Source organism: Triturus cristatus, chromosome 11 (genome assembly GCF_964204655.1).
Source record: "Triturus cristatus chromosome 11, aTriCri1.1, whole genome shotgun sequence".
Classification (NCBI taxonomy): Eukaryota; Metazoa; Chordata; class Amphibia; order Caudata; family Salamandridae; genus Triturus; species Triturus cristatus.
The window spans coordinates 360,447,475-360,475,137 of NC_140594.1; the positions used below are offsets into that span (position 1 = coordinate 360,447,475).

The 27,663-nt window shown below is 48.0% G+C and overlaps 1 protein-coding gene across 4 annotated transcripts in view; it reads right to left on the minus strand.

Annotated features, from left to right (window-relative positions):
- Positions 1-11,667: 11,667 nt before the first annotated feature.
- CCDC117 (coiled-coil domain containing 117) overlaps positions 11,668-27,663 on the minus strand; it is a 158,380-nt gene continuing 142,384 nt past the window's right edge. For all 4 annotated transcript variants that reach the window (XM_085633540.1, XM_085633538.1, XM_085633539.1 and 1 more), the window contains one exon: positions 11,668-12,690. In XM_085633540.1, coding sequence (XP_085489666.1) covers positions 12,435-12,690 — 256 coding nt within the window. In that variant the 3' untranslated portion in view covers positions 11,668-12,434. The remainder of the gene's footprint in view (positions 12,691-27,663) is intronic.

Here is a 27,663-nt window from a genome sequence, read left to right on the forward strand (position 1 = left end):
GACCTCCAGCAGCTCCTGGCGCCGCTCCTGCAGGGCCTTCGGGGCCATGGCTTGACAGTCCCGACAGGATTGGGAGTCGTGGTCGGTCTCCAGGCAGTAGAGGCAGACATTGTGGGGGTCTGCCACCGACATATTTAGACGGCAGGCCCCACAAGACTTAAATCCAGGCATCCCTACGTGCACCAAGGAAACCAAAATTGAACAGGAGACAAAAGTCTCAAAAAGGGTAGTCAAAAAGTGACTAAGGTACGTGCTCTAACCAGATCTGCGCTTTCTGGTGTGAAAAAGAAAGAACTGACGTCAGCGCGCATGGGCGGCGCCTAAGTAGTCTCCCTGACGTCATCTCGGCGCTCACCTTGCCAGCGACGGACGCGGAGCTGCATGACGCCACCAACTGACGCGCAGGGGTACTGCTAGCAAAACTTTCTGGATCCAGTCTGACGCCTGGGGATATTCTAAGGTTAGGAATCTATCACTAACGTGTCTCTTTCAGATAGTGTACGCAGTGGTGGTCTGTCCAGGGGGGTTGAGTGGTGTGGCTGAAGTGGATGTTGTTGCCTCCTGCAAAGATCGGGTCGAGGGTGTGTCCTGCCGTAGGGGTAGGGATGGTGAAGAGTTGTTTGAGTCAGAGGTTGTCAAGGAGGATGGCGGAGTTGGGGTCGCTGAGGTTGTCAAGGTGGAAGTTGACGTCTCCGTTGAATATGTAGTCCATGGAGGCGATGGCGTGGGGTGCGATTAGGTCGGCGATGGTGGTGGTGAACGCAGTTCGAGACCCCCGGTGGTCTGTAGGCGAGTGTGCTGCGCAGGGTTGTTCTGAAGCTGATCTGGATCTGGAAATGGAGGTGTTCGGTGGTAGATTGGGTGGGGGGGGGGGTCGCTCGTGCTGGAAGTGGTGAGTCGAAGGGAGCTCTTCTGTGCGATGGCGAGTCTCCTCCTGTGCGGTCCTTCCTCTGAATCTTGCAACCCTTGGGGATGGCAGTGGCGATGTCGGGGACTGAGGTGGGGTTAGTCCACGTTTCCGTGAAGAAAGCGGCGTCTGGCTAGAGGGTGTCGAGGAGGTCCCAGATCTCTACAGCATGTCTGTGCAGGGAGCGCACATTATGGAGGATGCACTTCAGGGTTTCGAGGGTGCTAGCTTCCGGTGTGGGGGCGGCAGTCGTGGGGGTGAGGATGGTGAAGGTTAGGCGGCAGTGTCGGCAGGAGAACTGGCTGTGGATGGTGTTCGGTGTACACAGCTGGCAGTTGTTCCTTCTGGGGTTGAGTGCAAGGAATACAGCTGAATCGTAGCGGTGGGTGGCCAGATATCCAGGGTCCCTGGCTGTGGTCGGATCGCGGACGGGCACAGACGAGCTTGCCTTTGCAGCGGCCGCCATTAGATAGGGAAGGGAGAAGGGAAGCACAGCTGGGAGGCGGAACGGGAGCCGGCAAGGGGGAGGGGCCGCGGGGGCAGCAGCAGCAGGAGAAGGATTGCAAAAATGGTCACGGAGGACACAAACAAAGGGCACAGGTACAGAGACAAATACAATTAAAGGCACAATAACAAAACAAAAAGACAGCCAAAAAACAAAAAAACAGGAACAAACACAAAGACGCAGACCAGTAGAAGAGCAAGGCTCTCCCATTGGACCACCAGGGATGAGGCGCAGGCAGGAGCCTGCGGGTGGGGGAGGGCCTCAAACACCTACCTTCACAGAGAAGCGTAGGGGGCAGCGGCACAACAGCGGAGCTGCTGGGGCAGAGAGCAGTGTCTCTGACCAGGAAGTCAGAGGTCTTGCTCCATACGTGACACAGTATGCTGCCCATGTAGGCAAGCACTTTAGTGCCCCCACATAGGGGTAGCAAAATAATAAAATCAAACGATGTCTCTGAACATCCTGCACACAAGATAGCTGGAAAAAAAACTAATTTTGCTGAGGCACCGCCAGGTTTGCCTCCTAAACCATTGACATCAAACCTGATAAAAGGGAATGATTCAAGAATGTGAATCTATGAACGAACCAATGCTAGCCAAAGTATCATCTCTGAACTCAAAATTATCTCCTCTACATGCTTTCATTTTTGTCTGAATTCTCAAATTTATCTATTAAGATGGCATATCTGCTCACCTTATAATTTACCCTAGCTCGAATAGCAAGTCTGAGTGAATTGTAATTAATATGCTAACTTTTTCCTGACAGCAGCGTGAATTTGGGTCGGATATAACTTTGGTTTCATTTGTGTGGTATCTTTGGTACATCTCTAGTAAGTATTTTATGTCAGGTGGGCTTAGAGTGAGTCATTTGCATATTTTGGGACACCTGACAATTTCAGGCTCCTGACATTGTCAGATATAAACTGAGTGGACTTAGAGGTATGGGAGTCTTTTCCGTGCTGTTTTCTCTGCTCTCCATAGTTCCCTTAAGCAAATGATTCCCCCCCTTCAAAAAATAGAAAACCCCAAACTGCAAGCTTCCACCAGAGCTATTGGCAATACCCCGCGTGTGATAGTTACAACACACCTATGGCCATTCTCTGCCCCAGATCCAAGAGCCTTCATTGTGAAGGATTATGGCCTTTATCATGTCACTAGAATGTGGGCCTGTGACCAATGGTATGACTATTATGTGCCCTATAAAGGCTATGGGTTGTATTCAAGTTATTCTACACTTATAATCAATATTGCTGAAATAGATTTATTCTCATTACCGGTCACTCTTTGCTCTTTTACTTTTTGCCATTGTTGAATATGTGGGAGTCAACTGTCCTCAGCATTGTAGTGTGGAGAAGTATTTCACTGTATGCTCAAAATCCCATGGTCTTCCGCCAGTGTTCTTGTCATGTGAATTTTGGAGTCCAATTAAAATGTTATAAGCTAGTTTCAGGTTTGCTTTCTCATCATTTTTCCCATAATTTCTTCCAGTGCATTTCTTTTGCTTAGTGTATTTTGAGACATGTGCTGGAACAGTGCATTCACCATTCTTCAAAGATGATCTCTCCACTTCGGTCACAGTTTCTTGCCTTTCATCGTTGAAGTGGACATGTTCTGGGTAAAGTCTTTTTGGGGCCCACTGATAATGTGTTGGAAGTCTTCTTCCAGCTTCTCAGAACAGCAACTGGCAGAACTCTTCATTATTGCTCTCATGAAAATCTCCTTGTATGTTACAGATGCTTGTTTGTCCTGTCGGGACTTGTACTCTAAGTCTTCTTTCTTCAGGAAATTGTTCTACTTCGGAGCCTTAATCAAACAGATGGCTTCATTTGTATTGAATTGTTCTTCGATTGCTTGGACATCTTTGGCTATTTCTGCCATCTTGGAAGATCCTTTTGCTATGTAGCGAGTGGGCATCAGAAGGTGTTGACTTCCTCTTACAGAGCTGCTAAGAATGACAAAAGATCATATTGTTAAGGGTGTTTGATCTCCCATCATTGTTGTGATCACATAGTCCGCCTGCGGTTTTGAATCCGATAGTGCATTGCTCCCTGTGAATTGTTTAGCAGTGAAAAAGTCCAAACAGGTCCTTAAATCACATTAAATGCTCCTTCGTGTCTGATTTACCAATGTGAATTGATGAAGCCAGCAACATTGCTCGATTTTTTTTCTTTCACTTCATACAGAAATTGTTGAAAACACCAGCCTAAAAGGGATGGGTACCTACCTAACACAAGGACTAGCTGGTCCACCTGTTTATACATGGGAAGAAATTTACAGAACTCACTCATCACCAAAATGTCACATAAGATTAAAAGATGGGGTTTGCATATTCAGAACCACTGCTTCCGGACAGTTTAACAGGCCACAAAAAGGATAATTTAACTTATTCTGTAAGCATCTGTTTGTCGCATGTATTACTGTAGATTCACATGCTGTGCATACTTCTACCATCTAGTGGTGGGCTCGGACGTGTACAACTTGTTTTTCTTCAAAGTCTTTTCGAGTCACGGGACCTAGTGACTCCACCTATTAGTGGTATTGCGCATGGGCATCTGCTCCAGTGTTTGTTTTTTCCCCGCAGGGGGCGATAGTGGAGATGGACTATAATATACAGTAAAGTAAAGAATATCTGCAACACAGTCAGGCAACCGCCATGAAGGGTGGACCGATGTGAATCAACAGCACTACATGCCACAAACAAATGCTTACAGGGTAACATTTTCAGTTTGTGACGTTTGGCTGTTTATACACATGCTGTATATAGACTGTAAATCAGTCATCAAAGTAGTGGTTTAGCCTGAGGATGTTGGAGAAAACTGCAAAGGCATACGCAAGACAGTCTGTTCGACTCTAGTTTGTTGTCTGGTCAGGACATCCACACAGTACTGTTTGATAAAGGTAAGAGGGGTAGACCAAGTAGCTGCTTTACAGCTATCAGCTGATGGTATGTTACTCAAGACAGCCACAGAAGCCCTTTTCTTACGAGTAGGTTAAAGTCTTGGTGGGACAGGCAGGGGATCTCTTAGCTTAGGTGTAACATGCTTGTATGCATTTGACCCACCAACGTGCAACACCTGCCTTGGAGATGGAATGCCCCTTATTTGGCTTGGAGTAGGACACAAAAAGCTGTTGTCTCTTACAGAAAGATTTTGTTCTGTCAATTTAGTACATTATCGTTCTCTTGCCGTCTAGAGTATGTAGAGCGCATTCTGCTACAGTCTCTGGGTGCAGAAAAAGACTGGTTGCTCGATTGTCTGGTTAATTTGAAAACTTGAGACTACCTTAGGAAGGAATCTTTGATTGGTTCCGAGGACCACCAGATTGTGATGAACCTGGAAGAAAGGCTCTTCCAAGGTAAGAACAAGTATTTCGCTCACCCACCGGAGAGAAGTGATGGCTACAAGGAAAGCCACCTTCCATGAGTGAAATTGCAGTGGGCAAGAGAGAAGAGGTTCAAAAGGAGGGCCCATGAGAATGAGTCTTGTAAGGACTATGTAAGGTTCCACACAAGAGCAGGAGGCTTACAAGGTGGGAAACCTCTTTTGAGCCCTTCAATAAAAGTTTTAATGACTGGTATTCTGAAGAGTTAAGCATTATGCCTATTCTGCAAGTAGGCAGCTACAGAAGCCAGATAGAACCTAATGGAATTCAATGGCATGGCCTGACTTCTGCAGGTGTAGTAGGTAACAAAAAATGCCTTGTACTGATGCTGTGAGAGGACTGATATGTTTGGGAAGACAGCAGTGCACAAAACGTTTCCGTTTAGCTGCGTAGCAGGCGCTGGTAGAGGGTCTGCATGCCTCTTTTGAGGCTAAATATACACTCTTCTAGAACGTTGAGGTAACCAAATTAAGACCTGAGGAGCCAGATCGCAAGGTTGTACTGCTGAGGGCTGGGATATCGGAGAGTGTTGTAGTTCTGTGGGCAAATGTCCAGCCTGTTGGGGAGCTTTTCGTGCGAACTAGAGAGAGTTCTAGCAGTGTGGTGTACCATGGCTGGCACGCCCAGGCTGGTGCCACTAGGATGAGAGTGAGGGATGTCTGCCTCAGACTCCGGACCACTAACGGTAAGAGTTGGAGAGGCTGAAAGCGTAGGCAAATGTACCATACCAGTTCATCCACTGTGAAATGGAACAGAAGGTGATTGCTATGCGGGCCTCGTGAAGGTGGACAAGGTTTACAGGGTGGTGGTTTTTGCTGCACCACGGTATTGGGAGCAATGAAAGAAGCCACGGGCAGTAGGTATCTGTAGGGCCCTAATCGTTGTGGCCGTGTCGATGTCTTTTTTGATTTTTTCTAGCATCTTATCGACCTGAGGGCTGAAGAGATGCTGATCATCGAAGATACATTTAGGAGGTACTGCTGGAACTCCAGTTTAAAGCCAGCCACACAAAGTCAAGCATGGGAGGCAAGAGAAAGCTGGTGTTAATGCCAAGAGCAGCTGTGTCGGCTGCATCCAGTGCACAATGGATGTTGGCGTTACATAATTTTACCCTCCGCCATCAATTCATGTCCCTTCTTGTGATACTGCTCTGGGAGATGTTGGATGAGGTCTGCCATCTGATCCTAGTGAGCGCAGTCGTACCGGGAGCATAAGTTGACGCGTCAATGCATAGCAGACTGTGCTGATACACTCTTGCCTCCGGCATCAATTATTTTGCTCTCTCAGTCTGAAGGGGCTGCATAACCTGTGCCCTGAGTGTAAGCGTATTTCCTAGCTGTATGAACTACTAGAGAGTCAGGGGGTAACTGGCTTTGTATGTATGAAGGTTAATTAGGGGAAGCCTTCAATTTCAGAGCATCCCTAGGTGTAACAACCTTCGCTTTAACTGGATCCTTAAATATCTCAGTGGCTGATTGGGAAACCCCCTTGAGCATGGGAAGGTACTGTAGTGAGCATTGGGTGGATGACAGGGTCTCGATGAGGAAATCATTCTCCTCCTGCTACAGATGCATCTCCACGTTGTGGAAGGTAGCTACCCTGTGAAGGACACCCCGATAGGTGATGTCATCTGGGGATGTGGGTTTTTTTGCAGAAAAGAAGTCCAGTGACGGCCACTTCTTAATGGGTTGGCAGGGGGCGGGGGGGATGTGGGGAGGTGGTTTAAATGAAAAAAGGAAACAAATTCCACGTACATGCACGCCGGCCAGCCACTGCCTCTCGGTCCTCTTCGTCAGGAGCAGGAAGGAAGCAGGAACCAGCCAGGCTCCCAGACTGAATAATCACAATGCTGCCTTACAGCAGCATTGTGATTGGTCCGAGTGCTGTGGTTCGCCGCTCAAAGAAGATCTGGGGGCGTGGGCATGTTCTCCACCCAGGCTGTAACACAGCCTGGGTGGAGAACATGCAAAGTGTGCATGACTGTTTGGCTAGCCCAAAACAGCCAGTCAAAAATTCATGCTCTCACTTGAGAGTGCAACCACTGTTCCTGTGACGTCCAGCCCCGCCCACTCCTAACCCGCTGACACACAGACAGAAAAATAAAATGATAATAACAAACGTCATTCTGTCTTTACTTTTTCAACTGCTCACAAAGCAGTGGGGCGACATTCCTCCGCCTTAGCGGAGGAGCCACCCCTGTACAGATCTGGGTCTGTATCTGCTGGGGGTTCTGAATCATAATCATTCCAGGGGTCTGGGCCCTGTTGCGATGAGGGTCATAGAGTAGTCTTGGACAGTCCCCACTCCCAGAGTGTGAGGAACCCAGTGGTAAGCGTTCTGGAGAATCCCCATGCAGTGAAGGAGGAGAAGGTGGAGTAGAGGGAAGAGAGGAAGCACTGATGTGCCTTTTAGGATTTTTGGGAGTGGGAGGCACGGGAGAGGTGAGGTCCTCCACAAAAGTCAACTTCCTCTTGTGGGGAACCGAGTCCTTTGACAGGTGTGGAGGCTAAGATCCTGCCACAGCCAACTGGATGTGCATCAGCTGTTGCTTAGAGTTAAGGTGTTCCTGCAGCTGCTGGGGGATTGGTTGGTCGAAGTCCTCAGAGGCAGCAGAAAATGCAGCAGTAGAAGGCATTCTGGAGGAAGAGGAATAGGGTCTACGCCAGAATGCTTTGAGGTGATCTCCTTCGGCTTTAAATGCTTTGGGGCGGCATGTCTCTGCTCCCAATGCTTCAGATCTACCCGTTTTCAGTCCGAGAGTGGTCGAGGCAGCGTCTTTGAGTCCGGCGCTGAAGCGGCACTTGGCGATAACACTCGAAGCTTGGAGGAGGACTTTGGCACAGAGTGTGTAATGGGCATCAGATCTGGCTCAGAATGTTGGTGTAGACCATGGCCTGAAGGCGGCATGGGAGCTCGAGGTTAGTGACTCCATTTGGGGAGTTTAAGAGGTGCCACTACCCACTGAGATCTTAAGTGGATGCTGGGTCAACAGAGGTTCTGCCGGTTCGGCGTCCGCCTCGGAGGCAACACTTTCCAGCTAAAAAGCTGCTACAACTTTGTCGCCTGGAGCATCCAGTTGCTCGCTATCAGACTCCTCTCACTCACCGAAGAGGTCCAGGGTATCTTCCTCCTCCCATCTGTGTGCCATGGAGGCCGCAGCCATTCGATGAGCGCATTTGTTCCGCAGGATCTTCTTGCTTCCGCAGAGAGACATTGAACCGGAGGCTTCACAATGATCAGGAAGGAAGCAAAGGTTGCAAACCTCGTTGAGGTCAGTTCTTGGGTACTTGACGTGGCAAGTAGGGCAGAACCTGAATGGAGTCCTTTCCACTAAGAGGACCTTTTCAACTCAAGCGCTGGGAGTTGAGAGGTTGTGACCGACAGAGAAGAAAGTATGCTGCGGTGGAGACCGACAAACGCGTGTGATTGCTTAAAAGAACTAATGAAGAACGGATCAAAAGGACCGGCTAGAACACTACATGGCGTCAGTTCACCTGGACATGACTGAACACGATGGCGGAGTAAAAAAACTAACAATGAAGCCGATGCACATGCGAAATACTAATAATAGGTAGAGTCACTAGGTGCTGTGACTTGAAAAGACTTACTTTGAAGAAAAACAAGTTGTACACATCCAAGCCCAACACTAGATGGTGGAAGTATGCACAACATGTATATGTACAGTCACACAAGCATTACATTCAGCCAATTCTGATTTTATTCCATTTTCCAATGGAGGATAGAACATCAAGACCATAAAGCCACGTGGAACACTTAAGATGCCTTATGAAACAAATCAAAGTCTAATGCATAACTCTAATTGATATTTTACAGGCCACACCAATTGATCCTACACTCCTGACAGTGATGGAGCTCATTAAATCAGAGCCCTGGAGATACTGATTTGTGTAAAAAGCACGCACAAGCAGAGACCAATGGACTGAAAGCTTTCCTCAACATGCAGAATGCCGATACATTGGAAAGGACTGCTTCTGAGAGGCATTTAACGCTCACCCTCCCCTCTGGAACAATAGGTTGAGGATCTGGCTCATAAATGGCACTGAGGTGTAAGAATCTACTAAACGGATGTTGCAAAAAAAAACAAAAAACCTGTGGAATGATTTTCCATAGCAACTAGTTGAGAGAATGCTGCAAGACTGCCTGGAATGCCGACGCCTAGATAAAGGCAAACCGCAGATGCCCTTTCTGAAACAAGGTGCATGGGAAGAGGCAGTAAATGAGCTCTAGAATCCCACTGCATCAAGGCAGTACCTCCTAGTAGTGACAGACAAATACACTACAGTTCCGGAAATGGTATCGTTCCAGTGATCATTTCTGGACAACAGAACGAAATTCACTGGTAAAGACTTCAGAGAATTTGATGAGTACGAGTCTTAGGCAAGGCATGATCTAACCCCTAGGGCCCTTGTGGTGGGACGTATGATCGTTCGGGTTGGCACTTCAAGTGTATGGAATACGTGAGACAAATGTTAAGACTTTTCAGGAAACACATATTATTTAGGACCTCCTTCGTCCTACTACTAGTGGTGGTTCAGGTTTTGTGAAGCCCATTCTTTTGTTTCTATTCTTCAAGGAGTTCAGGCAAGCTTGCTACAGCATTACATTTCTGTAATATAAATTGAATGTGCCAGGTTGGTTAGTTAGTTTAAGGGGAAAGAATGTCACCATTTAATAAATCTTTCATTCTTCCCTTGAGTGGCTCATTTTCGCCGTCATTACTTGTGTTCCTTAAGACTGCTTTATGACTGTTGCAGAAGTCTGAGCTTTACTTGGTGGTGGTAATTTTAGCCCGGTTGTGGCAATTCACCACTCCAGTTTATTTTGTTTTTGAAAGAGACTTCCTCGCTAGGGCACTCAGTTGAGCCTATGCGATCTGCCCTCCAGGTGTTTCCGTTACTAATATATTTGCCTTAATCCTTCGCCAGCTGTCTTAGGACCAAAGTCTAAATATTGTTTTCAACTTCAGGCTGGGGTGGGTGAGTTAAGAAATCATCCAGCAACACCTGCTGGAGTTAGTTCTCAAGAAGGATGTCACAAGTTTCAACTGTCGACATTCTTGCATTGTTGCATCACTGAGACAGTGCTTCTTTTTAGGTCTCGCCGACCCAGCTCATGCGCTGAAGGACATATTGTATAAAATTCAATGGGTTTTTACCCGCCCACAGCATACCATTGTTTTTGTTGTCAGTCTCATTTGCAATCTTCTGATTGTTTATCTACCGTAGGATTCCCTTCCTTTCTAGTGTCAGTTCCTCCCAGGAGCACAGACCATGTACGTGTGTTCTTATTCATCTTTGTGCTTGTGTTTTTACGCACTATTTCATGAGGAAGATAATAAGGCATCAGGCAGATTCATACTGCTTACTGTAAAATGCATCTGCTTTCCTTATTTTCACGTAAAAAATTAAACACGCTTTTAGTTTACATTTTGCTAGATTTTATATAGATGGAATATATATATGGCTTCTGGCACTACATTCATGGTGCTTACAGTAAAACCCATCTGGTTTCCTTCTTTTTACACAGACCTATTAGGCACACTTTATGTTTACATTTCGCTCAATTTTATTTGTTTAAGGCACTTTAAGTGACTTACCCAGAATCCCATGATGTTGAGCCGAGACTTGAATCTGGTTCCCCAGGTCCAAAGTTAGCAGCTCTAGCACAACGCCACACCCTCTACCTCTTGTGATCCTCCTCCCTGCGCTCCACATTGCTGTCTCTTAGGTGCTGCAAGTGGCATTCACCCTCATATACTTCTACCCCCACTCCTTAGTTGTTTTTCCCTTGTGTACTTCTCCCTCTAAATTCCCACCCCCTGCACTCGGAGTTGCTGTGACTCATGATGCCAGCTCTCTCACGTGTGATTTCCACATACTTTGAATCCCAAAAAGCTGTTTTTTTCCTCATTTATGATTCTTCCCCTCCCACCCCCATTGTACATTCGCTCGTGCGCTGCTTTAATAGATGACAAGTAGTAAACTGACACTTAACAGAACACAAGAAGGAAAAACAAATTAGGGTGATGCATGTGTAGTGTTAAAAAATAAATTGATTCTGCCCAGGCCTTGTTGAAATCCAACACCCTCTTCAGGCACACATACTGACTTTGGCAACAGTGGGAACTGAAGTAGAGGAAAATATAGGGTTTTGCCCAGGATCATTTCCTTTATGTACTCTACACCCAGTGTTTAATTTGGGACCAAAATTGCAGGTGGGGCCCACCGGCACCAATTTCTGGGCACCGACAATTAGTTTTTCTTGTCAGACTTTGATCCAGAACAAGAGAGAAAAACAAAAGTGAAAAGGAGGAAAAGAGAGGCGATAAAATCCAAAGTGAGAATGCAGGGAATACAAAGAATGTGCAGGAGGGAGTTTGAGGGTCAGGGCGTGTCTGCTTAAGTATTGAAAATGCATAAGAGGAAGACTACACAGCGTAGGTATTAGGCACCACGACCTTCTTCAGTGTTCTCAGCAACTTATGCGCAAATGTTTGAGACCCAGCACTTATTTTATAAATGAAGCACTGTCTACACCACTCTACACTATGCGCCACTAATGTTTAGCTATGCTCAACAGCAGCTACGTCACTGTATAACATGGTTAAAAGACATTGACAAAGCTAATAGCTCTCACATAGGTGAGACCTATTGGCTTTGCCAATGCTTGTTTATAGCTTTTGGGAATCACAGTTTTTAAGTACCCTCTATTTTGTACCTGAACCGTGTTGGCAGCTCCACTCCCTAGGCAGGGAACATTTTAAACATGTGAATCTATGAGAGATAACTAGAACTGCATGGTGACTTTTCCAAAGGAAGAATATATATTCAATTAACCACATCACCATACATCAATGAAAAATGTAATTTAGAATTTATTTACAACATCACATTTTGAAAGGAAGCAGAACATGGTGATAAAAACTGTTTTGGGAACACAGCAAGGAGAGGGGAAAAGGAATGTTAAATTTAAGGGCATTAGGACATCAACAAATACTTTTAACAATATTAGACGAAAACGGTCTTTGTTCCTCAAAATACAAATGGCAACAGAGGCTTGCTTCTTGGAGGCGGATGTTTGTGTACTCAAAATGTACTGTGTATAACACAGATATAAACGCATTGTTTTGCTTTTCTCCGCCCCCCCGAAGTTACAAAAAGCAAGGTAAACATCTTGCATATATTATTTCATCTTCTTTGGGCAAAATGAAACAAAACATAAAAAAGAAGCACAGCAATGTGCTTTAAATGGCTGACCTAGAAATAAGCTAGGGCAGCATTCATATGCTCATTTATTGCAAATGTTACATGTGGAAATTACCCTTTAGATCTTTTGCCTCGCATGCGGATAGTTACAAGTGTTGTAAAAAAATAACCTTGCTTTCAGTGACCAAGAAACCAGCAGTACTAACCCAATGAACTCTAAGTGTTACAACTCACATTTCTCCAATTCATACATTCAAAAAACAAATTCAACTGTTCTCCACCTTGACACAGATGTATTACCCTTAAACTGTAAATGTTGTACTAAAAACAAAGAAAGAAAAGAATACATTTGGAGTCTCCAATATTTGACCTTGGTTGTTGGGAAACCATCTCACACGGTGCTTTACAAGTGGAAACTAGAGCTCCATCAGTTCCATCTCCTCTTCAGCATCACAGGCAGATGCTAAGTTGTTACACATCAAGGTTGGGGGTGTCCTTATACATTCACCTTTGGACAAAGTGTCATTTAGCTGCAGGAAAGTCGAAGTCCTAGCAGCAGTGTTTGGGTCCTCTTCGCCTTTAACTCCTTTAAACTCTTTTGAAAACTTAGGGCAGTGTGCATCAAGCATTGGCGGTGGCTTCCACAGCACCAACTCCATGGAAGGCGAACTACTGTTTGAGATACCAAGCATGAGATTAGTTAAAGCAAAATGCAGGCAAAACACAAACAGAACATCAAGGCTTGTGTCACAGGCTATACATTAAAACTATACAATAAATGCAGGAATGCCCAGCTGGGACATTCCCCACCCCCTTTTTCTACAAGTTAAAACCCCAAATCTATGTCAGGACCAGAGTCAAGGATTATGCTTCAACTTCCTTTACTTTTTACAGCAATCATTTAGAACATGAAACAAAAACTGCCATTCCCAGAAACACTTAGGAATGGGACAACAATAGTCAATCAGCTGCCAACAGCCCCAATCGAGTCCATCGTTTGTGGTGTCACTGCCTCCTTCACTGCTCGCAGCCAGAGGTAAGTCACGTTTCCTCATTTCTCTCTCTCGGAGTTGTAGGCGCTCACTGTGCACTAAGTATTTTATGGTGGTTGTCACTATGTTTGAGTGCTACCGTGTACTTGATTTTTTGTTGTGGGCCGCGGCGGGCTCGGTTTACACTCTTCCTTCAGCGCGGTGCGGTCCTCCGCCCGCCTGGCGGCAGCGTGATCAGCGCGGCTCCCAGTTTTTGAATCTTTCAGAAGCAGATTTGGAGTCACGCGCTGCGGTAGCCATAGGAGCATTACCCGGCCTGAAGAGTGACGCCCCACATGCCAGAGTCTGTATGTGCTGCACATAATGATTGGATGCCCTCTTTTGGATCGTTATTGCCCTCATTTCATAACGCCCACGGGGTCTCTATTTGCATAGGAGGCCGCTGAGGTTCCAGTTGGGGACACAATCCCAGGCCATTCCTCAGAGATAATACACGGTTGGGGGGACAAGAGGGCCTTGGGCTTAGACCCAATAAAGCGTGCAGCTTGGACCACACAAATACCTCTACTGGACCACCAGTAGCAAAACCGGCAGAGCTGTGGCTGCTAGCATTCCTTTGGTCTGTTGCTTGTGCTTAAGTCATGTAGACGTCTGAAAGCATGCATATGGAAGGGGACCTCCTGTCTTTCTTATCTTGGGATGATGAGTTCTATGAGGCAGTAGAAGCCTCTATCTACAGGGCAGTCTCAGAGGCTATGGGCCTTTTAAAGCAACACCTCACGAGGCCACTAGTGCACGACTTCACCAGGTTAGACCACAAGCTGCTGGGGCCCCGGGGCCTTCTGGTCCCCCTCAACTCTCACAGCAGCAGAATGTACTACCCCCAAATGGCAGTGTGAGGCCGGGGTGGATCAGGACGTATCTCCCAGTCTCAAAAGGGCCTTCCTGGCCCAGGCCCCACCTCTCCCTATCACACCCCTGGCACCCTCTGTGCATTTCCCAGAGCCACCGCAGCCGAGTTCGCCATACCACCCTGATGATTATTCCTATGGAGACTCCAACGAGAAGGGGGGCCATACAGGGCCCTGGTACCCTTCTCCAGTCCCTTCCTTCATGGATCCCTCCCCCCTGGATGCAGGGTTGGACATGCTGGACCGTGACAAAACCTTCACCCTCGGTCTTTTGACTGGGGATGCATCAGATATGGTGGTGAACTATGTAGCAGGGCGACTGCGGAATTCACTGGAAAAGGAGGCTCACGCCTCTTACAAGCAGAATGTCCCTATTCCGCTTTGGAGTGTAAGGTAGCCAAGACCCTTGACATCGATCCCAGGATGGCCACCTTCCTGGCGAAATTCCTGAAGAATCCGAAAAAGGGTTTGACCCCATCGGGCCCCTTACTAAATTATTCGACATGGCAGTGGACGGCAAGCCTTCCGGCTCCCTTATCTCCCCTGAAGGTCTCTCGGGTTGAGGGCAGCGCACAATTATCTTTCTGGGCAATGTCAACTGCATGCTTTCCACGGAACGTCGCTGTTCCTTGCTCATTAAGGTGGACCTCGCAACCTCAGAGACAGGGGCGGTGGTCCAGGGCAGACTCTTTGGGGAGCCCTTTATCAACGACCTGGGCAAGCTTGTGGCCACAATCACTTCCTTGGATAAGGCCCAGTCGGCCATCAAGAACATTTTCATACCCGGGGTTTTTCAAGGGGCCAGTTCGTGGCAGGGGTTGCTATGCTGGCCGTGCGCTCTCCCGATACCCCTCCAGAGGCAAGGCTACAGGCGAGGCCAGTGGTAAGATCAGTCTCGCTTCGCAGACTTCTACCCAACCAGAAGCCTGCGGTCGCTGCAGAGGATTCAAGGGACACAACACCTACTCCTCCAATAACTGAGTGTTCACCCTTCTTCCTTGCAAAATGTAGGTGAGTAGCTGGCAAATTTTTGCTATGTGAGGAAGTCTATAACAGCAGCTGCATGGATCTTGCAGATGGTTTAGGAGTTTAGGATCCAATTCTATGGCTTTCCCCCACAAGAATCCTGGCCATGCCAGATACAGTTTTTGCTTCAGTTGGCCACGCTCATAGACGCAGAGGTCGACACACGCCTGGACAAAGGGGCTATATATATATATGCCTTGTTACTACACATCCCAACGGGTTTATCAGCAACTTATTTTTGGGAGACAAAAGCGATGGGGGCCAACTGTCCATTAACCACCAGTTTAACGAGTGGCTCATCTACTACCACTTCAAAATGGAGGTCACCCACCTTCTCCCAGACGTATTGCATCCTTTCGATGGGAAGGTACGTCTGGATCTAAAAGAAGCTTACCTGACAGTTCCAGTTTTTCAACCCCATCGGCAGTCCCTCAAATTCGTGTGGCGTCAGCAAGCGTTCACATTTTCCATTCTGCACTTCAGACTCTCCTCGGCCCCTTGTGCTTCACGAAGGTCCACAGGCCAGTAGTGAAACACCTTGGGGCACAGAGGATGAGCCTTATTGTCTGTCTGAATAACATGCTACTACTGGCCCAGTGCCCTTGGAAGTGGCCACTCCAATTGCAGACGGCGGTGAACCTTCTAGAAGGGCTGGGCTTTGTAATCAACAATAAGTTGATGCTCCTGGTGCCCTCTCAAAGAGATGTCTTTCTGAACTTTGTGATAGACTCCACCACAGCCTCCTTGAGCCTTCTGTCCTGGAAGTTGACAAAGACGTGGCACACATTGCAGAAAATGCTGGCCAGGCGACGCACCTCGCTGCGTCACATCGCCCGACTGGAAGGCCTGCTCTAGTCATCCATTCAGGACATCTTCCCATGTCTCCTCCACTATTGGGCTCTACAACACCTCAAGGTCTATTACTTGCGGAAGGGGCTCACCTACTCTCAGCTTGTAACCTTATCGGATTAAGTGAATGAGTAAATCGACAGATGGCTTTCCCGAAAGGAATGGGAGAGCAATTTTCAGGTCAACCCCAGATCTAGTTATACAGTCTGACCCACCGAAGATCTGGCTCGGGCACATGGTGTGGGGAATTTTCCACAGGGGGCTCATGGTCACCACTAGAACATGGATTACATTTCAACTGCTTGGAGTCCCTGGCCGGCATGTGAAATTCTTGAAGAAGGACGCTCAGGTTAGATAAGATGAAACATGTAGGTTTATTCATACTAGAAGATCCAATCCAACAGGAACAGCAACAGGCATCAACTGACACCAAGTCCCCAGCTAGACCAAGGATATGACATCAGCAAGTTCCAATGACATATAAAACATTCCAATTGACTTGGAGAAGGAAATACATAAGTGGGACATGAAACACTAAAACACACAAGATGATGGACGGAATGTTGCACATTGGCAAAACATTCAGCCCCAGTCACAGATCTACGTTTAATCCATCGTTATTTTGCTCACCACACCACCACTGTTCAGACATGGCCATATGCAAATCAGTCTTGACCCTGTGCCTCATGGGAACAGTCCAGCCCGAACTGCCAAGCCATGTCTTCTCTGGACCGGAATCAAGCATCCTAGGACCGGTTTCGGGGTTTCCCCCCTCTTCAGCCAGGAAAGCTTGACCCCCAGTGGCGTAGTGAGCACGGGACCCACGTATGGGCATACCCTTCCCACATAGGGTGAACAGCAAAACACACAAGATGATGGACGGAATGTTGCACATTGGCAAAACATTAACATAAAATACTACACGAATACCCAAAGTGGTGATACTACCAATATACCACACAGCTCCTTTGCAGCTAGTTATTGGATGAAGGACAGGATTCAATCCTGCGTCCTCCTCAAGATGGACAATGTATCGGCCGTCTGATACATCAATCACTTAGGGGAAACTTAATCAAAAGTGCAGACCAATCTGGCTAACAATTTTTGGCAATACTGCCTGGAGCACCATATATCCTTCACAGCGAAGTACCTTCCCCGCCATTAGAATGAAGTGGCCAATTAGCCTTCTTGCCACTTACGGGATTCCAGCTTTTGGAAACTCAATCCAGAGTTTTTTTTCCATGATAAAGGACTGTTGGGGCCCAGTTTCTGTAGACCTGTTTGCACCCCGGTTGGATCATCAACTGCCCAAGTACTTCAGCTAGATGCTGGACCCGGAAGCAGTGGCCACCGATGCATTCCTCCAGTATTGGAGTCAGGAACGAGGCTACACTTTCCCCTGTTCGAATGATCACCCAGACCTCGGTCCAGATCAGGTGACAGAGTGCAGAAGTAGTACTGATCATTCTCATTTGGAAATCTCAAGTCTGGTGTCCAGTTCGTATGGAACTTTTTGGGGATTTTACAATCCATCTCCCCTGTTCCAGACTCTTCTTCTGATTCCAGACCAGATTCCGCACCGGTTGGTGCTGGAGGGCTCCTTGTGCGTGACGGTGTGGCAGATTACAGGAGATGATGGATGGTCATGGGCCTTTCGAGACAGTTTGAAGATCTCCTATCCAAGGCCTGGGCCGACAGCACAGTCAAGCAGTAAAGGTCGGCATGGACAAGATGGACACAGTGTCTGCATTGGGGTGCTGATCCCGTGGTCGCCGATATGGTACAGGTACTTAATTTTCTAGCCAGTCTGGTGGCAGAGAGTTTGGCTCGTCGCTCGATCAATGACTACTGTTCGGTCATTTTTGCGGGGCACAGCCTGGTTGAGGGCTCCACAGTGGGGCATCACCCTTTTGTGTGCAGACTCCTTAGGGGGATCCGCCTGTCTCTCCCACCAGAACCGCCCTACCTGGCGCTCTGGGATACGAATCGGATGCGCAACTTATTTTTGTGTTGGCATCCTAACAGGTTTTTGTCTTGAAAGGAGCTGTCAGCAAAGTTGGTCATGCTTCTATGCCTGGTATCCTGCAGACGGGTCTCGGTTGTACGGGCCCTGGATACTGCAGGTAGAGCATTTTCCCCATCTGAGGCGTCTTTTACAGTCAGTAGGGGACAAAGTCCAATACCAGGGACATTACCTATCCAGACTTCCCCGATTCTCCTAAGTTGTGTGTAGGGAAGTGCCTCAAGGCATATGAGGAGATAGAGGAGTTTCGGCTGCAGCTCCTTATCGCATTGATCTCAAGGTTTCTGGGGGACACTCAGCAAAAGGGGAGATGGCTTCAAAGGCACTCAGCTTAGTAGTTCATTTGGAAAACATCATGATTGAGGCAGGCTGGTACTCAGACAACACCTTTATAAGATTCTATTTTAAGCCGGTCCTGGATATGACTCATTTGGTGGTGAGCAAGCTTTGAACCCGCATAATCCTCACCTCTGGTCCAGACATGGAATTAAAACATTCCCTGTCAAATTCTAGGACTCTGAGGCAAGGATTATCCCACCTGGCAGACTCTTACCCACATTACCCTCCCTGTGGCTAGTAAGTATTGTGTTTACTGATGGTTTTTCGGGTTATACGCATTTGTGATGCTGTAGTGGAATTGTACAGCAATTGCTAAATTGAAAATGATGATTATATCATATTTTGAACCATGGACTGATGACTCTTTCCTAGGGTCTGAAACTGGTAAACCAGTGAAGACCGTGCAGTGGCATGGCTTGCGCGACAAATGAAGCAGTGACAAAACAAATGATGGATTGCTGGCAGCCGATTGGCTATTGTTGTCCTATTCCTAAGTGTTTCTGGGAATGGTAATTTTTGTTATATGCTTCTAAAAGGCTACTGTGAAAAATAAAGCGAAGGAAACTAAAGCATAACCCTCGTCTCAGATTCATTAATAGAATTAAAACTTTCCATTATGCCAACTAGGAAATTTTTCATTATATTCATTGGCTTTTAAAAAGCAGCACATGGGACTGCAAACTCAGTCAGCCGAGCCCTCCTTTAAGATTCATAAGCTGCTTCTGCACCCAATCACTTGCACCAAAGGTTCTCTTGTATTAGCATTGTTCAAAGATGTACATGCTTTAAATATATTACCGGTTTGTAGAACAACAATTCCGTTTAGTGTCAGGAGGACCTTGATTTTACTAGAGGCAAAAAGGCTAGCGTTATGCACAACTATTTATTGTGGATCCCTGGCAGCCCTTTAGAGAACACAACATATTTGAACCTATTAACCTTAAAACTGGAATACTGCTCCTCCTGAACCCTCTCCACTCCATCCGCCTTTTTCTTTGACTGGTCTGATGGAACATGGTTCGTCTCATGTTCCATCTCCTTCTATCCAGATAACATCTTACACTCCTCTCATTGTCCATCAGCAACGCAACAAAAGAACAAATGTTACTTACCTGTAAACTGTGGTTCTCCAGTATTGGTGTCTTTCATAGATTCACATGCTTGAATATTCCCCGTCGTCGAAGTGGGAGTCCCACGGTATATAAAAAGTAATAAGTGTCATGTATATATATATATACATACATAAACCACATAAGAGCATATACATATCCAAATAAACTTTATATATATTTCAAAATAACATATCAAGTGAAAATACCATAGGATAGCATTGACCCATAGGAAAGCATTGAGAAAAAAGAATCACTTTACTGACATATCCCTGTCGTTTTATAGTCCAAACTCTAGCCAATCAGGCGTAAGCACCCTCTGGAACCTTCTCCTCAGAGGCTCAGGCCCTCAGATTTTCGTAGCACAAGAGTGACCAAGAGTCTGATGAGGAGAAGAGAGCCTCTGAGGGGAGGAGGGTGGGTCGCATGTGAATCTATGAAAGACACCAATACTGGAGAACCACAGTTTACAGGTAAGTAACATTTGTTCTTCTCCAGTATTGGGGTGTCTTTCATAGATTCACATGCTTGAATAGAATAGTGGAAAAACAGAACAAATAGTCCAAACTGAGACTAACTACACATTTCACTTTTATAGCTCCTAACATGAGAGATAAAACATGAGAGGAGGGTTTTATGAATTTCCTTGTTAATCAAGAGAAAATGTATTATTTATTTCACATTTCTCTACAATTGTCCCAGGGAAGGAGTATCACCAATGGACTGATGCATACAACGAGAAGCCAGAGGAGGAACCCGATGCCGGCGCGGTTTTCCTACGTGAGACGAGCAAGCGAACTCACCTAGAAAAGAAAAATTAAATTCGATGGTCAGCCGGCAAAGAAGGCAGCCTTCCCCGAATCCGCCCTGGGGCAAGTCGGATCGATTACAGACAGTTAAGACTCCATTGTGGAGGCACCTTTTGAAGAAATTGGTTGGTCCTGAAGAGAACCTAAAAAGATAGGGGTTCGAAACGCGTCGACCAGTATGGTCCTTTTTTGCACCTATCTGTGATTTTCTCATCAACAAATCCTGGAACTTTATTGTTTCACAAAAAAAGATAGAACACTTTGATGTACAAATTGCTTGGGAGTTAATCTATCAAAAAAGAAAAGGTGTCATTAGGACCTCTTTTTCAGTGCATGTGTATTGTTTGTATGTAAGAGTATATTGGCCATGAATGCCTGAAGAGTGAATGTTGTTTGTATACTTCGTCTAGGGGATCAGGATTATTATGTTTTGATGTGAAATGTATTGTATTATATTGTTTTGTACAAAAGATAAATGCGCAATGAAGTATTGTTACAGCGCACAATTGTAGAGAAATGTGAAATAAATAATAAATTTTCTCTTGATTAACAAGGAAATTCATAAAACCCTCCTCTCATGTTTTATCTCTCATGTTAGGAGCTATAAAAGTGAAATGTGTAGTTAGTCTCAGTTTGGACTATTTGTTCTGTTTTTCCAGTTAATTGGGCTCAGTCCAACTGAGTGTTTCGTGAGCCAGGACCCAGTGTTGATTATTTGAATAGAATAGTGAGCAGTAAGCAGCAACCGGCTGACAAGGCCGTATTAATATTGCATGAAATACAATGACAATGTATTTAATACGCAATTGACAATACCCAAGGAGGAGGGAAGTAGCAGAGGCTCACCTTTTTAAACAGATTCCGTAGAACTGCTTGTCCCACAGCCGTGTCCGCTTCATTAATCGACTCCAGGCAGTAGTGCTTCGTGAACGTGTGCCTGCTGGACCACGTAGCTGCCCGGCAAATCTGATGGATGGGTACACCAGCGAACAGGGCAGTGGAAGATGACATTGCTCTCGTAGAATGAGCCCTTACTCCAGAAGAAAGAGGCTTGCCAGCCTTTTGATGGCAAAAGGAGATTGCTGAAGAAACCCAACGTGCAATCGTGGGTTTGGTAACCGACTGTCCTTTACAAGTGCGTCCGTAGGCCACAAACAGCTGATCCGACTTGCGAAAGGATTGTGTTCTGCTGATGTAGAATTTAAGGCACCTCTTTAAGTCCAAAGAGTGTAGACTCTGTTCCGCTGGAGACTGCGGATGCGGGAAAAAGGTCTTCAAGATTACTGGTTCATTGAGATGGAAATCGGATGGCACTTTAGGCATGAAAGCAGGATTAGTGCGGAGAATTACACAGTCCGATCTAAATTGAAGAAACGGAGGTTGTATTGTAAAGGCGTGAATGTCACTTACTCTGCGGGAGGAAGTCAGTGCAAGGAGGAGGGCCACTTTCCATGTTAAGAATTTGAAATCCGCCGAATGGATTGGCTCAAAGGGCGCCTTCATGAGCTGAGCCAATACGATGTTAAGACGCCACGTGTAACGCCCTGAACGTCTCAGGATCGTTTAACAGACACGACAATGAGGACGCAACCACTTGTGAAGGGTTAGTTCTTTTAATGAAGGCAAATAAAATACAAAGAACAAACAAAAGTTATAGTCACTGGAATCCTCCAGGCTAAGTACGTTACCAGCCCACAGCACGGATGGTCCTAACCGTCCTCTGCATATACGCCGATCCCGGCGTATGCCAACAGAGGGCAGAAATGAAATGGCCGACAATGCCAATCGGTAGGCTGTGAGGGGCACGAAGAGTGTTGGGGAGAATCGAGGAGTCAGGGAAACACCCAGCCGGGGTCTCTACCTGAAGGGAGCAGCCGCTCAACCTCTTCCTCAGACTGCACCGGGACGCAGAGTCACCTCCTGGTGATGCGTCACCGATACCCCAATCACAAGCAAGAAGACTGAACCGAGAGCAGCCGCTCGATCGATCCTGTGGACTTCCGAGTCTGTAACGCGGCAAACACCTCCTGGTGTGCGTTACAGCTGGCAGTCCCTGTGTCTCTGGTCGGGCTGGGAGTTACGACTCCAACCAGCAAAAGCGCCACTGCGCTTGGACTCAGCCGAGTCAAAAAGCGAAGCTCAATGGTTGACCGGTAGAGCTTCCGGGTCCTTCACAGGTGACGATGGGGCAAGACACGGCCCAGGGAGTAACGACTCGACCTACCTCCGTTCTTGCCTTACTGGAGCACCACTCCGGAACACTGCTCTTCACGAAGCAGGTACGTCGGTGTAAACACAATATCCGACAGCCTTGTACCTCCCGGTTCCTCCCTTTATAGGGCGTGTTTTCCTTGAGTTATGTAACAGCTCTCCTGTTTACATAAGGGCGTGTTTCCCTTGAGTTATGTAACAGCTCTCCTGTTTACATAAGGGCGTGTTTCCCTTGAGTTATGTAACAGCTCTCCTGTTTACATAAGGGCGTGTTTCCCTTGTATGACAGGAATTCTTGACAGTACATCCTCCCTCTCAGCGGCTCCCCACGGGTCCAGCGCTGGCAGGAAAACGCCGATGGAACAAGGAGACCAAGCGCGGAGCATGAACCCCTTCAGCCGGTTCCCATGAATGCTCCTCCGGGCCATAGCCTTTCCACGCAACCAGGTACCACAGCTTCCCCCTGCGCCATTTGGACGCCCGTATGCCCGACACTTCATACTCCACCTCCGACTCCACGCATACCGGCCTAGGTGTCCCAGACGGCTTGGAGGGTGCTGGTTTGAGCAATGATACATGAAAGACAGGGTGTATCCGCAATGACTGGGGCAAGCACACCTTCACGGTCACGGGACCCATACACTTGGTAATTCGATAGGGGCCCATGTACTTGGGATGGAACACACTGTTCTTTCGAAACCTCATGTTTCTTGTGGATATCCAGACGTAGTCTCCAGTGCGGTACAGTGGCCCGGGCCTTCTCTTCCTATCTGCCGCAGCCTTGTATCTTCTCTTGGCCTCTATTAGGACAGCCCTTGAGCGCATCAACGTGTCTTTTATGTGTGCCACCCTGTCCGCTGTGGCGGGAATCCTGTCCTCTCTGAACGGATGTAGAAATGGCAAGAACCTGGGATGTTGGCCATAGTTGCTATAGAACGGAGATGACTGTGTGGAGCTGTGAGTGGCGTTGTTATAGGCTATCTCTGCAACCCATAGCAAGTCGACCCATTCTTCCCTGCCCTGGTCCACAAAACATCGCAGATACTGTTTGAGCGTTTGGTTCAGGCGCTCGGTTTGGCCGTCCGTTTGAGGGTGGTAGCTGGTGGACAGGGCGGTCTTAACATGCAGCGCAGTGCACCAAGTCTTCCAGAATTGCGCAGTAAACTGCGACCCCCGGTCCGACACGATCACCCCAGGTAATCCATGCAGTCGTACCACATTCTTTAGGAGTAGTGACGCCAATTCCCCGGCCGTAGGGACTCTCTTGCAGGGGATGAAGTGCCCCATTTTCGTCAAGTAATCCACCACCACCAGTATTGCCGTCATCCCCTGGTCTACCGGTAGGCCCACCACGAAGTCCAGTGATATGCTATCCCATGGTCTATCCGGGGTCGGAAGTGGATGTAAGAGCCCTTGGGTTCGGCCATGGTCGGCCTTCATGGTAGCACACGTAGGACACTCCTGTCCCCACCTCCTGACATCCACTCTCATGGTTGGCCACCAGAAATGCCGTCCCATGCTAGCCACCGTTTTTTCAAAGCCCAAATGACCTGCGCATGGAGAGTCATGGCACCAGATGAATGCTTGTTTCCTTAGCCTAGGCGTGGGTATCAATAGGCACCTGCCCTTCAGGGGTATCCCGTCCTTCAGCTGCCATTCTCTGTGACTGAGGAGCCACCTCCGCCATGCGAACGACCTGATCCCTCTCTTTATTCCCCTCAGGAAAGTATCCGGTTGGATAACCCCCAATACCATCCTCGGGGAAATGATGGAACGCTCGGTTGCAGGCAATGGTTCCTTAACTGCAGATTGACGGGACAGGGCGTCCGCCTTCCGGTTTTCCGTCCCCGGCCGATATGTGATGCGGAAGTTGAACCCCGCAAAGAAGATCATCCACCGCAGCTGCCTGGGAGAAAGGTGTCTAGTGGCCGTCATGAACTGTAGGTTCCGATGGTCCGCGTACACCGATACCACATGTCTTGCCCCCATCAACCAATGCCTCCATTCGGTGAAGGCGTCCTTGATTGCGAGAAGCTCCTTCTCCGCAATATGGTAGTTGCGTTCGGCGTCGTTGAGTTTGCGGGACATGTACGCAACGGGATGAAGCACCCCTGTGTCGTGGTTGCGTTGGGACAAGATAGCCCCCAGCGCCACATCCGACGCGTCCGCTTCCACCACGTAGGGGAGATCCGGATCGGGGTGAGCCAACACCGGCGCCTTACCAAAGGCGCTTTTCAGGGCCTCAAAGGCTTTGTTCGCTACAGGGGACCAGACAAACTCCTTGGACTTCCTCAGTAGCTGTGTGATTGGGGCCACCACTCCTGAAAATCCATCTATAAACCGCCTGTAAAAGTTGGCGAAGCCAATGAAACTTTGGACGTCCTTCACGCTTTGGGGCACCGGCCATTCTTTCACCGCCTTGATCTTTCGTTCTGCCATCTCCTGTCCCTCTGGACTCAGCATCACTCCGAGGAATTCCACGGATGTGACGTGGAAGTCACACTTGCTGAGTTTACAAAACAGCATGTTTTCCCTCAGCTTTTGGAGCACAGCTTTGACGTGGTGTACGTGCTCCTCCACACTGGACGAATAGATGAGGATGTCGTCGATATATACGACCACGTAGATATCCAACTCCTCTCTGAATACCTCATTCAAAAAGTACTGAAAGGCTGCCGGGGCGTTGCACAGACCGAACGGCATGACGAGGTACTCAAAAAGGCCGAACCTGGTCTTAAAGGCGGTCTTCCACTCGTCTCCGTCCCTCATGCGCACCAGATGGTATGCCCCTTTCAAATCCAACTTGGTGTAGATACGAGCTTTCTTAACCTGTTCCAGAAGTACACTGATGAGAGGCAAGGGGTACCGATTTTTTATGGTTATCGCATTCAATGCCCTAAAGTCCACACAGGCTCTCAGCTCCCCATTAGCCTTCGGGATGAAGAAGAGTGGCGAGGCGGCCGGAGACTTGGACGGGCGGATGAATCCTAGCTTGAGGAGTTTATCCAGGTACCCCCGGAGATGCACGTTTTCAGGCTCCGTCAGGGCATACAGCCTGCCGCTGGGAACGCTGGCCCCTGGCACCAGGTCGATCTGGCAGTCAAACTGTCTATGTGGTGGTAGCACTTCCGCCTTCACCTCATCAAATACATCCTCAAAACTGTGATAAGCCTGGGGGAGAGCCACATCTTTTTCTGCCGCTGTAGCCACCGTCTGACTCCCGCTCTCATCTGCGTCAAGGGATTCTGTTCTTATTCCACAATGCAGGATGCAATACGGTGACGTCATTTCGATGCGATGTGTTGGCCAATCCACAAAGGGGTTGTGTTTCTGTAGCCACGGCAATCCCAATATGACGCCATATTGGGGCGCTCGGATGATGTTAAAATCGATTTGTTCCAAATGGTTCCACCCATATCTCATCGGAAGGACCCCCGTGTGCTGCCCGATGGGCCCCGTCACCAATCGCCTTCCGTCTACAGCATAGACGTCTTCGGGTACAGCTTTGGGAAGAAGCACTAGCCCTAGCCTGCATGCCTCGTTGTGGTCCATAAACATGCCAGTGGCCCCTGAATCCACCATGGCCACAACGGGTATCCACTGGTCATGCACTCCCACGTGCACCGTGATAAACAGGTGTCGTTGTCCCTTAGTGACCGAGTTGGAAAGTGAAGGGATGGATGAGTGACTCCGAGATGCCCCTTCTCTGGTCTTGGAGTCCTCTAGTTTTCCGCCGGTATGTCCACCACGGCTGTTACCGACCGGTTGGCCCGATAACGTGACGTCTTCGGTTTGGCAGGGCATTCACGTACGTAGTGGCCTTTTTTGCCACAATATAGGCACAATCCTTGTTTACGGCGTGACTCTTTCTCCGTAGCTGTGAGGCTCGCTCGTATTGCGCTGATGTCCATGGGTTCTCCCTTGGATGCGGTGGAAGTTTCAGGACTTCCCACCGTCACATAGGACGGAAGGGATTTTCCTTTTCTCCCATGATCCCCCTTTCTTTCACTTAGCCTATGTTCCAGCCGTAATACCAGGTTGATAAGGCCCTCACATGTCTTGGGTTGAGGGTCAATATGAGCCACGGCGTCCTTGAGCTCATCGCACAGCCCTTGATGGAAGAGCGCCGTCTGTTTAGCAACAGGCCACTTGGTTTCCGCAACCAGCCTTCGGAACGCGTTGAGATACTGCACCAGGTCGTTGGATCCCTGTCTCAACTCAAGCATTTCACGGTCCGCCGTGTACGAGTCAGCCCTTCTGTCGAATACCTTCAGGAATTCCTCGCGAAAAGCACCCCAATCACATAAGAGGGGGTCGTCCCTGCTCACCAGAGGTACGGCCCATTGTGCCGCGTTTCCAGCCAAATAGGATATAAGGAAAGCCACACGAGCCTGACTCGTGGGGAACGCCTTTGGTTTGCACAATAAATGTAGCGCCACTTGTGTGAGGAATACCTGCACTGTGTTAGGATCCCCACTGTACCTCTCTGGTGTTGCCAAGGGGATGGCTACCGGCATTTCCACTACTACCGCAGGGGTCTGGTTCGTGAGGGAGGTGCTGGGCGTGAGCGGGTCCAATTGGATAGCATCCAGTCTGGCTTTTACATCGGCTGTTTCTTGCCTAGAGGCAGCCACTTCAACTTGCATGGCCGCTAAAGCAGCCAGCACATCATCAAGTGTTGCCATGTCTGTTATCGACCGGGAGACAGTTAGTGTTATTAAGGTCGGATATTTTGTAACGCCCTGAACGTCTCAGGATCGTTTAACAGACACGACAATGAGGACGCAACCACTTGTGAAGGGTTAGTTCTTTTAATGAAGGCAAATAAAATACAAAGAACAAACAAAAGTTATAGTCACTGGAATCCTCCAGGCTAAGTACGTTACCAGCCCACAGCACGGATGGTCCTAACCGTCCTCTGCATATACGCCGATCCCGGCGTATGCCAACAGAGGGCAGAAATGAAATGGCCGACAATGCCAATCGGTAGGCTGTGAGGGGCACGAAGAGTGTTGGGGAGAATCGAGGAGTCAGGGAAACACCCAGCCGGGGTCTCTACCTGAAGGGAGCAGCCGCTCAACCTCTTCCTCAGACTGCACCGGGACGCAGAGTCACCTCCTGGTGATGCGTCACCGATACCCCAATCACAAGCAAGAAGACTGAACCGAGAGCAGCCGCTCGATCGATCCTGTGGACTTCCGAGTCTGTAACGCGGCAAACACCTCCTGGTGTGCGTTACAGCTGGCAGTCCCTGTGTCTCTGGTCGGGCTGGGAGTTACGACTCCAACCAGCAAAAGCGCCACTGCGCTTGGACTCAGCCGAGTCAAAAAGCGAAGCTCAATGGTTGACCGGTAGAGCTTCCGGGTCCTTCACAGG